Consider the following 12,464-nt stretch of genomic DNA (forward strand, 5'->3'; position numbering starts at 1 on the left):
CGGCCGTCTTAATATAATACGGAAGCTTACCAACAGTACATGGGTGTCACAGGAAAATGTCCTACATATATCTCCATTTAGCTCTACTTTTCTACATGAAAGAACAGGAAGCACGAGTTTGGCAAAAGTCCACACAAACAAAGCAGGTTTACACTGGTCTCAATGAAATACACTGAAGCGCCAAAGAAACTGGTACTGGCATGCGTATTCAAATACAGTGATATGTAAACAGGCAGAAAACGGCGCTGCGGTCAGCAACGCCTATATAAGACAATAAGTGGCTGGCGTAGTTGTTAGATCGGTTACTGCTACTACAATGGCAGTTTACCAAGATTCAAGTGAGTTTGAACATGGTGTTATATTTAGCGCACGAGTTATGGGACATAGCATCTCCGAGGTAGTGACGAAGTGGGGATTTTCCCGTACGACCATTTCATGAGTGTACCGTGAATATCAAGAATCTCGTAAAACATCAGATCTAGTAAAACATCAAACATCAAATGACATCACTGCGGCCGGGAAGGTTCTGCGAGAACGGGACCAATGGCGACTGGAGAGAATCGTTCAGACAGAAGTGAGGCCCTTTTGCAAATTGCTGCAGACTTCAATGCTGGGCCATCAACAAGTGTCAGCGTGCGAATCATTCAACGAAACATCATGTATATGGGCTTTCGGAGCCGAAAGCTCACTCGTGCAACCTTGATGACTGCACGACAAAAACCTTTACGCCTCGCCTGGGCCCGTCAACACCGACATTGGACTGTTAATGACTTTAAACATGTTGCCTTGTCGTACGAGTCTTGTTTCAAATTGTATCAAGCGGATGGACGAGTACGGGTATGGAGACAACCTCATAAATCCATGGAACCCACACGTCAGGATGATAATATTCAAGCTGGTGGAGGCTCTGTAATGGTGTGGGGCGTGTGCAGTTGGAGTGATATAGGACCACTCATACATCTGGATACAAGTCTGACAGGTGACACGTACGTAAGTTTCCTGTCTGATCACTGCATCCATTCATGTCCATTGTGCATTCCGACAGACGTGGGCAATTTCAGCAGGATAATGAGACACCCTACACGTCCAGAGTGGCTCCAGGAACACTCTTCTGAATTTAAACACATCCACTGGTCACCAGACTTCCCGGACATGAACATTATTGAGTATATCTGGGATGCCTTGCAAAGAAGAAGAAATATCCACTTCTCGTACTCTTACGTACTTACGGACAGCCCTGCAGGATACATGGCGTCAATTCCCTCCAACACTACTTCAGACATTAGTCAAGTCCACGACACCTCGTGTTGCGGTACTTCTACGTGCTCGCGGGGGCCCTACACGATACTAGGCAGGTGTACCAGTTTCTTCGGCTCTTCAGTGTACATGCATGCCTAAGATAGCCACACATGGTACGTAAACCATAGATGGGAAGCAACAGTAATGTACAAAAGACAGAGATGTAGAGAAAACTCCCTCTGTGCGTATGAAAATGGTATAGTAGCCGATGGGTCGCCTGGAACTGCCCATTCGTAGGCAGCAACGGTGATCTCATATCAGTCACTACCCAGGCGATAACACAAACTTTAAGCACTTAGCAGTGAAGGAGAATGCAAGTTCTATTAAACACACTAATATATCTTTGTTAAATGTCTCTCTAATTCTCGAGGATATTCTCCAGAAATAAAGTGTAGTTAACATTCCACATATTAGTAAAGTTCACCTATCTACTGAAACTGTGTGTATATTTTTTTTGTCCATCTCTCATGTCCTACGCACGTCGATTGCTAGGACCAATGTGAAACTTCCTTTGCTGGTAGAGATGTATAGGTGTCTTTCCATTCTCAGATTTACTGTCATTGAAAATATTTAGATTAGATTTTTCCATACTCTCCACATTGGTTTTATCATTAAAAACCTTACAATCCGCCATGTTAGCATCTAGACATAACTGGACTTTTTAGATTGGTCCAGACAGGTAAAAATATGTACCAATAGAATAGCTTAGAGAGATTTCAACACAATCTGTTGCGTGTTTCTGTAGGCAGTTAGCAACGACCAGTAAACTGTCTTGATACATAACCATTATCAATTTCACGTTCCTCATGGTTTTCCCACTACTACGATCGAATCACCAAGTTTAAAGTGCTGGACATCAGGATTTACATCAAACTCTCTTTCCGTGTTTCTCATGTGAAGATATAGCAGTAAGAGCTCTAGCGATGCGATGTCTACGATAGCGCCATTGAAGATGAAGTGCAAATCGGCTAATATTAGAGTAGCCTGTATATCCCTGTTTAAATCTTTTCTTTCATTCTTTCGTAAGGCGGTAAATGATTCATTCCCCAGCTCTTAGATGACCATAAACATTGTATATGAAGATTTACTCATATGGTTCGCACTCTATTAGATGGTTTTTATGGAACCGTGTTATTTCTTGCAATGGAGTATGGCAGAGCCTACTACTTTGTTTCATCACTGAGTATAACATCTCGACTGAATGACAGTTGGCTAAGTGTCAAATTGTCTTGCTCAAAGAAATTCCTGTTACAAGCAGGTGACTTTTTTTTTTTAATCTTTGGATCATTATCCAGTAGGATAGGAAAGGTTAGGAGCAATTTATTTTCGTTGGTAGTTGTTACATCTTTTCAGTACCTGTTTATCTTAGTATACAATGAAGCTTCCTGCTCATAAACATAAACAATAAGAAACCTCTCGCTAATATTCACTGCATCCATAAATATAACAGTCCAGCTAATCATTGACGTTGTTTACAGTACATTTTAGTAGGTAAATATACAGCTTTGTACGTGAAATTAACACATGGACAACTCTAAGTTGTGTCATTTTGCCTCAATTCAGAATTAATACAATACAGTGCAATTACTTATTCTACTCACTCATTAATTAACCAGTGAAGCGCGGGATTAGCCGAGACGTCAAAGGCGCTGCAGTCATGGACTGTGCGGCTGGTCCCGGCGGAGGTTCGAGTCCTACCTCGGGCATGGGTGTGTGTGTTTGTCCTTAGGATAATTTAGATTAAGTAGTGTGTAAGCTTAGGGACTGATGACCTTAGCAGTTAAGTCCCAAAAGATTTCACACACATTTGAACATTTTTTAACCAGTGAGGTTTGAAGCGATATTTATGATGTAAGTACCATCAGGCATGTTGTTGTGTACATAGTTCCGCGTAGTCAGCGCGTACACAACTTTCCCACTAGAGCGCGCCCTGCTAAGCACAACAGCGCAGGCGCACCGCTCGTCCGTCTCCGCACTACGAGATGGCGCTATCTTAGAGACGGACCAAATTCTGCTTCCACCGATCCGCGTATTAATGTCACGTAGCCAATGAGATTGCTGCTAACGTAGAACCATATCTCCTCGCGGATCACACTCGCGCAGTGATACCTGAACGCGCAAGGTATTATAACGAGTGTACAGACCTCCGATTAGTCAGTCTGCATTAGTCTGCATTTGTCTGTACCAGTCTGCATTAGTCTGTACCAGTCTATAGTCAAGTTTCAGTATGCACCTAAGAAGATTATCATATTCCTGTACATAGCCATGAAGATAAATGTATAGACATTTTGTCAAGTATCAGAGATATGTGAGAATAAGATTAACGTACCAAGACCAAAGGAACTTCAGATTGTCAATTGTAAATAGCATCCAGATCCAAGTTAAGTAATTTTATGCTTGAAACTTTCTGGCAGATTAAAACTGTGTGCCCGACCGAGACTCGAACTCGGGACCTTTGCCTTACGCGGGCAAGTGCTCTACCGAAGCACGACTCACGCCCGGTACTCACAGCTTTACTTCTGCCAGTATCTCGTCTCCTACCTTCCAAACTTTACAGAAGCTCTCCTGCGAATCTTGCAGAACTAGCACTCCTGAAAGAAAGGATATTGCGGAGACATGGCTTAGCCACAGCCTGGGGGATGTTTCCAGAATGAGATTTTCACTCTGCAGCGGAGTGTGCGCTGATATGAAACTTCCTGGCAGATTAAAACTGTGTGCCCGACCGAGACTCGAACTCGGGACCTTTGCCTTTCGCGGGGCCCGCGAAAGGCAAAGGTCCCGAGTTCGAGTCTCGGTCGGGCACACAGTTTTAATCTGCCAGGAAGTTTCATATCAGCGCACACTCCGCTGCAGAGTGAAAATCTCATTCTGGAAATTTTATGCTTGTTATTATTTTAATAAATGTGTGTGAAAATTAATCAAGTTCTGTTTAAAGTTGGTCACCGTCAATCTGCTACTCTAAGCGTGCAAGTGGCATTTCTATTGTCTGACCTAACGGCAGAAGATAAACACGCCACGATAAGACCACGAGACATATTGCTGACACTCGCCTACGCCGTTAGAGCGACAGGTCAAATAATCTGATGGTGTGTGTACCGAAGGTCTTACAGTACGCACACCACACATGTAAATACTGTTATTTGTGGTAGAAATGACGCACATGGAGAAGGAGTACAGAGTCACACAAATTGTGAATGGAGAGTGAACCTTGTTCAAAGATTTGGAGGTCGGTATGTGCAGGCAACATTGTCATCCCCACCATAAAGCCTGGACCACCAAAACGATCATGTTCGACAATGTTCCTGGACACATTATGTGTTCTCACTTCTCGCCGTATGAGGGGTCCAGCATTGTTTAACATCTCATGTTGGTGGTCCAGATATTACGGTGTGGGAAGGCATAATGTTGCATGGACGTACTGCCTTCAAATTTTTGAACACGGTTCACTCGCAAGGCAGTGTAATTGTGACACTGTACTCCTTCCCCAGGTGCGTAATTTGAAGGGTGCATTCGGGTGTGACTTCATTTTTATGAATGACAACGCGCGACCGCATCGAACGACGCAGGAGGAGCAGCTCTTGGAACAAGGGAATATTAAGCAAATGGATTGGCCTGCCAGTTCGCCCGACCTAAGTTGTATCGAACACGTGTGGGATGCGTTGGACAGACGTATTGCAACAGGTCTACATGCACCAACGACTGTCAAACAGCGCCCTACCAAAAGAAATCCTTACCAACGTTGTGGCCACCATGGGAGCACGTTGCATAAAATGAGTAGCTGTGCGTAGTGATCACTCATCCGATGAAAAACCATGTCCCGAATTTAACAATGTCCAGGGACCATTATAAATCGCTGTGATTTCAGTGTAATTATTTTCTGTGAAAAAAGTGTCAGCTCTGTTCCTCTCACTACGTATTCCTTGTTATCTTCTGTACTGTACTGTAATAGCTCTTTGTATGTATGGTCCAAGTTCCATCAAGCTATGTTACTAGGCAGTGAGACACCATGCGAAAATTACTTTCGTCCTTACGTTTTGCACCCTACATTAAGTACGCGTAACATTATCACCACCTATGTGTTGTGGGAATGAGCGTCCCAGGCCACATGGAAGGCTCGTGACGAAGGTGAAAAGTGTGTTACAGGCGACAGTAACACCATCATGAGTTAATCGATATGTAGAAAATAGGTAAAGCTGATGATCTACACTCCTGGAAATGGAAAAAAAACACATTGACACCGTTGTGTCAGACCCACCATACTTGCTCCGGACACTGCGAGAGGGCTGTACAAGCAATGATCACACGCACGGCACAGCGGACACACCAGGAACCGCGGTGTTGGCCGTCGAATGGCGCTAGCTGCGCAGCATTTGTGCACCGCCGCCGTCAGTGTCAGCCAGTTTGCCGTGGCATACGGAGCTCCATCGCAGTCTTTAACACTGGTAGCATGCCGCGACAGCGTGGACGTGAACCGTATGTGCAGTTGACGGACTTTGAGCGAGGGCGTATAGTGGGCATGCGGGAGGCCGGGTGGACGTACCGCCGAATTGCTCAACACGTGGGGCGTGAGGTCTCCACAGTACATCGATGTTGTCGCCAGTGGTCGGCGGAAGGTGCACGTGCCCGTCGACCTGGGACCGGACCGCAGCGACGCACGGATGCACGCCAAGACCGTAGGATCCTACGCAGTGCCGTAGAGGACCGCACCGCCACTTCCCAGCAAATTAGGGACACTGTTGCTCTTGGGGTATCGGCGAGGACCATTCGCAACCGTCTCCATGAAGCTGGGCTACGGTCCCGCACACCGTTAGGCCGTCTTCCGCTCACGCCCCAACATCGTGCAGCCCGCCTCCAGTGGTGTCGCGACAGGCGTGAATGGAGGGACGAATGGAGACGTGTCGTCTTCAGCGATGAGAGTCGCTTCTGCCTTGGTGCCAATGATGGTCGTATGCGTGTTTGGCGCCATGCAGGTGAGCGCCACAATCAGGACTGCATACGACCGAGGCACACAGGGCCAACACCCGGCATCATGGTGTGGGGAGCGATCTCCTACACTGGCCGTACACCACTGGTGATCGTCGAGGGGACACTGAATAGTGCACGGTACATCCAAACCATCATCGAACCCATCGTTCTACCATTCCTAGACCGGCAAGGGAACTTGCTGTTCCAACAGGACAATGCACGTCCGCATGTATCCCGTGCCACCCAACGTGCTCTAGAAGGTGTAAGTCAACTACCCTGGCCAGCAAGATCTCCGGATCTGTCCCCCATTGAGCATGTTTGGGACTGGATGAAGCGTCGTCTCACGCGGTCTGCACGTCCAGCACGAACGCTGGTCCAACTGAGGCGCCAGGTGGAAATGGCATGGCAAGCCGTTCCACAGGACTACATCCAGCATCTCTACGATTATCTCCATGGGAGAATAGCAGCCTGCATTGCTGCGAAAGGTGGATATACACTGTACTAGTGCCGACATTGTGCATGCTCTGTTGCCTATGTCTATGTGCCTGTGGTTCTGTCAGTGTGATCATGTGATGTATCTGACACCAGGAATGTGTCAATAAAGTTTCCCCTTCCTGGGACAATGAATTCACGGTGTTCTTATTTCAATTTCCAGGAGTGTATAAATCTTTGAGCGACGACTAACGTCAGATTGCGACATTACGGCAACTATAAATGCGTATCCTAGAAACGCTGAACCTCGTGGGATGTTCATATGGCCAATACTATCTTTCTAAAAATACTAATTATCGTGAGACAGCTACTGAAGAATGAGGTAGTGGTCGTCCACGAATCATTCACGACCATTTTGTAAAGCAAAATAAGTGTCAGTCTGTGACACAATGGCCATACTACAATACTGGAAAAGGTTTAAGGCTCCGCAACAGATATTCTTCTCGTGTACCATTTATTTACCAAATGCATCTTCAGTTACGAATGCCGTGGTTTGAGAAGCATCATAATTAGATCTTAAAATATAAAAAAATGAGCTGCCTGGTGAGATGACAGCACGTCCGTAGTCGAGTCTGGCTACTCCGTTTTCCAGTCTAATAGCTACTCTACACATGCAGCGCGGGATAGACATAGGCCGCAGCTGTGTGACACACAACTGCCACATCACCATACATGACGTTTTCCAACGAATTCCAAATTCGTCTATTTTCTATCCTGTCCCACACTCAAGGTTTGTCATCAATCATCAGCCCTAACAAGCTTTTCGTAATGCACAGGGATAATGTGGCATGTGCGTGGGCGTCAGGCGATGTTTGCGTTCGGCCATGTACTTAGAATTTCAAAAAGCTATGCCGCGACTGATTGCACTTGTTTCCGACCACAGAGGTAAACCAGGAAGTTATAATGTTAGCGATCATAACATAATGCTTAATTAGCGTAAATGCTGCTGTTTGTGTTTACTACAGAGATGTGAAGAGATCTATGTCGTGTATAACCGCAGCCTCGTTTGCTTACTGTAAATAACATTCAATTATTTCATGTGCCAAGAATCTCTATGTTTTTACGGCACAAATTGAATTCCTGTAACAGTCTATCTATATTATATTATTCTGGTAAATCCAGACTTAGTACCTAAATGCGACGTGTTCGTAAATTCTACTCACGGCCTCAGAAAATCAACTATCAACGATGGACGATGGTCGATGGAATATGGGAGATAAAAAATTAAGTCGCCGTGGCATTTTGTAACTATTGTAAATCAATTCTTACCACTAAAGAAACCTACCATGAAGTGCGTAGGTTTTATCATATATAAATAATGCAAATGCCCGATGTTTACTTAGCATATGATTTGGAAGAAGAAATTGAAGTACCATAAAATTCACGTAAAAGTAAAATATAGATTACAACAAAGCTTAAACGCGACACTAGTGAATTCACTACTATCCGCTGAGCTAAGAGACAACATCCTTAGGGGACTCATGTCCATAAGTGAGGAATCTTCTAAATCTATAAAGCAGTTCGAAACGCGGTGATAATGTCTACCGTAACAAAATGAGACACAATGATGCAGATACGAGGTATACCAGAAAAAAAAAAAACATTTGTGACACTTGGCGTGTATGGCGTGACTCTTCCTGTGGCATACATAACGTGGTTCTCTCGTACGGAAATACGGGATTCACAGCGGCTCCCCTTACTACAGATCTGGCTATACGGCATTACGTCCCCCTCGCTAGATAACCGCTCTCTGGGTGTCAACGGTGGTCGACTGAGGCGGTGATGCGGACGGATGTCTCCGGGCGGATATTCAGTCGCTTGTGAGTGCAAAGAGTTAGTTCGCCACTCTAGGCGCTCAGTGCCTTCATACTGCAGTTATTCGTCCACCAGACCGGCCCTGCGAGGTCCTACATTATCGTCCATCAGATGGAAACCACAAATACGACTCACACACAATTTCATCACTATAGACAGAAGTCGTCTCAGTTCACTTAGGCAACAAAAACAACAGTGAATGTTCTCCTGACATTACGCTTCCTCAGAAGAGAACACTGGTGGCGACATATACACAGTTAGCCATTAAAACTACAGCAGGATGTATATCACGTAACGAAATTTACATTACTGTACAGCATGTTCAGCATGTCAAATTGATTCCATATTTTTAGATTTCCAGAAGGCTTTCGACACCGTTCCTCACAAGCGTCTTCTAACCAAACTGCGTGCCTATGGAGTATCGCCTCAGTTGTACGACTGGATTCGTGATTTCCTGTCAGAAAGGTCACAATTCGTAGTAATAGACGGAAAGTTATCGAGTAAAACAGAAGTAATATCCGGCGTTCCCCAAGGAAGTATTATAGGCCCTCTATTGTTCCTGGTTTTTATATTAACGATATAGGAGACAATCTTAGTAGCCGTCTTAGATTGTTTGCAGGTGATGCTGTCATTTACCGTCTTCTAAAGTCGTCAGATGACCAAAACGAATTGCAAAATGATTTAGATAAGATATATGTATGATGCGAAAAGTGGGAGTTTACCCTGAATAAAGAAAAGTGTGAAGTTATTCACGTGAGTACTGAGAGAAATCCACTCAATTTCGATTACGTGATAAGTCATACAAATGCGAAGGCTGTAAATTCAACTAAATACTTAGGGATTGCAATTACAAACAACCTAAATTGGAACGATCACATAGATAATGTTATGGGCAGAGCAAACCAAAGACTGCAATTCATTGGCAGAACACTTAGAAGGTGCAGCAGGTCTACTAAAAGGACTGCGTAGGGAAGACACGAATGCCACACTAATTCCTTTTCTACATGTCGATGCTTATATACTCGCATCGGAGTCGCGCTACATTGTACACCGAAGAGCCAAAGAAATTGGTACACCTGCCTAATATCGTGTAGTGCCCCCGCGAGCATGCAGAAGTGCCGCAACACGATGTGGCATGGACTGGACTAATGTCTGAAGAATTGCTGGAGGGAAATGGCACCATGAATCCTGCAGGGCTGTCCATAAATCCGTAAGAGTACGAGGGGGTGGAGATCTCTTCTGAACAGCACTTTGCAAGGCATTACAGATATACTCAACAACGTTCATGTCTGGGGACTTTGGTGGCCAGCGGAAGCACTTAAACGAAGAGGAGTGTTCCTGGAGCCACTCTGTAGTAATTCTGGAAGTGTGGGGTGTCGCATTTTCCTGCTGGAATTGCCCAAGTCCGTCGGAATGCACAATGGACATGCATGGATGCAGGTGTTCAGACAGCATACTTTCATACGTGTCACCTGTCACAGCCGTATCTAGGCGATCAGGGGTCCCATATCACTCCAACTGCACACGCCCCACACCATTACAGAGGCTCCACAAGCTTGAACAGTCCCCTGCTGACATGCAGGGTCCATGGGTTCATGAGGTTGTCTCCATACCCGTACACGTCCATCCGCTCGATAAAATCTGAAACGAGTCTCGTCAGGCCTGGTAACATGTTTCCAGGCACTAACAGCCCAGTGTAGGTGTTGACGGGCTCAGGCGGGGCGTAAGGCTTCGTGTCGTGCAGTCATCAAGGGTACACGAGTGAGCCTGCGGCTCCGAAAGCCCATATCGATGATGTTTCGTTGAATGGTTCGCACGCTGACGCTTGTTGATAGCCCAGCACTGACATCTTTATCAATTTGCGGAAGGGTAGCACTTCTGTCACGTTTAACTATTCTCTTCAGTCGTCGCTGGTCCCGTTCTTGTAGGATCTTTTTCCGGCCGCAGCTATGTCAGAGATTTGATGTTTAACCGGATTCCTGATATTCTCGGCACACTCGTGAAATGGTCGTACGGGAAAATACCCACTTCATCGCTCCCTCGGAGATGCTGCGTCCCATCGCTCGTGCGTCGATTGGAACACCACGTTCAAACTCACTTAAATCTTGATAACCTGGCATTGTAACAGCAGTAACCGATCTAACAACTGTGCCAGATACTTATGGTCTCACATAGGCGTTGCCGACGGCAGCGCCGTATTCTGCCTGTATGTGAATACGCATGCCTACACCAGTTGCTGTGGCCCTTCAGTGTGTATTCGCCGCAGTAACGCTCTCTAACGGAAACTTTTTGATGGCCCCTCATATTAGTTTCTGCTGCTTTTTAAAGAGAAAAATCGAAATTGTGAACATTTTTCGTACATATTGTAACTGAAATTATGGTAAATGCCTAAAACTTCTAAGTATAACGCCAGTAATTAAATAAAAGTTGTGGCGAGTAACAACTTGAAATATTAGATCATTCGATTCCTTTATTCATAACTGGACAGACTTTTTTATATTAATTGTTACTACAGGACTTCTCTTCTTGTTTTACGAGACTGTAGAGTGGTCCTGAGTAAAAGTAGAATCAGCCGGCGGCTATGAAGGTCCGATAGAAAGTTCGGGAAATTAATATTTTCTGGTAGTCAAGAAATTGCAGCCTTCTAGTAGAGTGCGCAGAAAATCCTGTAAACATTGTCTCGCGGCTGTTAGTAGGTATGGAAGCTCTTGTTATTGGTTGTAATGGAAACCACGTCTTGAGGGTGCGACGACAGGGATAGAAAGAAGGTACCTTTATTCAACGGGGTTTGAAAAAGGAGCCCACATATCTTAAAACAGACCGCCCGTGAATGCAGAGGAGCGCGCTCTTCTTTCACTGCAGATAAGTAAAGCCTGGAAAAAGCACACTTACCTTTGGCGGCGGCGTCTTCGGCGACCTCGGGGGCTGGCCGCGCGCGGCCCAAGTAGCCCTTCTTGAACAGCACATCCTGCCGCGGCGTCGTTATCTTGGTGTACTCATCTGGAACACAAAGAAAACCAAGCGCGGGATCAGTATCTGACACTGGTTTGAAACAGAATATCGCTTACTGCCCGTCAAGACCTTTCTACATCTACATCCATACTCCGCAAGCCACCTGACGGTGTGTGGCGGAGGGTACCCTGAGTACCTCTATCGGTTCTCCCTTTTCTTCCAGTCTCCTATTGTTCGTGGAAAGAAGGATTGTCTGTATGCTTCTGTGTGGGCTCTAATCTCTCTGATTTTATCCTCATGGTCTCTTCGCGAGATATACGTAGGAGGGAGCAATATACTGCTGGACTCTTCGGTGAATGTATGTTCTCGAAACTTTAACAAAAGCCCGTACCGAGCTACTGAGCGTCTCTCCTGTAGAGTCTTCGAGTGTACTGTAACCTACTTCCTTTGTTTTCGGATTGCATTTCCTTAGGATTCTTCCAATCATTTCAGAAGTAAAGTCCATTAAAGGTGCTAAGTGTTTTTTATGAAAGGGAAACTGCCTGAGAAGTGAATGAAGCACGTTTTTAGCCAATCCTCGATGTTATTCAATCTGTACATTGAACGCGAAACCAACAATAAATGTCGAGGAGTAATTGAAGATCAAGAAGAAGAAATCTAAACTTTGTGGTTTGCTCATGGCATTGTCAGTCTGTGAGAGACAGGTAAGGAATTGGAAAATCAGTTGAATGGAATGGATACTGTCTCGCAAAGAGATTATAAGATGAACATAAACAAAAATGAAACAAGGTTAACGGAATGTAGTCGAATTAAGTCAAGCGATGATGAAGGAAATGAGACATCAAAGGTAGTTCCAGGAGTTTTTCTATTCGGGCGGCGATATAACTGAAGCTAGCCTAAGTAGACAAGATATAAAATGAAGACTGGCTATAACATGAAAA

The 12,464-nt window shown here is 45.1% G+C and overlaps 1 protein-coding gene across 3 annotated transcripts in view; it reads right to left on the bottom strand.

Moving 5' to 3' along the window:
- LOC126183746 (uncharacterized) overlaps positions 1 to 12,464 on the bottom strand; it is a 526,769-nt gene that overhangs the window by 163,464 nt on the left and 350,841 nt on the right. For all 3 annotated transcript variants that reach the window (XM_049925962.1, XM_049925961.1, XM_049925960.1), the window contains exon 3: positions 11,464 to 11,571. In XM_049925962.1, the coding sequence (XP_049781919.1) occupies positions 11,464 to 11,571 (108 nt within the window). The remainder of the gene's footprint in view (positions 1 to 11,463; positions 11,572 to 12,464) is intronic.

Source organism: Schistocerca cancellata, chromosome 4 (assembly GCF_023864275.1).
Source record: "Schistocerca cancellata isolate TAMUIC-IGC-003103 chromosome 4, iqSchCanc2.1, whole genome shotgun sequence".
In the NCBI taxonomy this organism is placed as follows: Eukaryota; Metazoa; Arthropoda; class Insecta; order Orthoptera; family Acrididae; genus Schistocerca; species Schistocerca cancellata.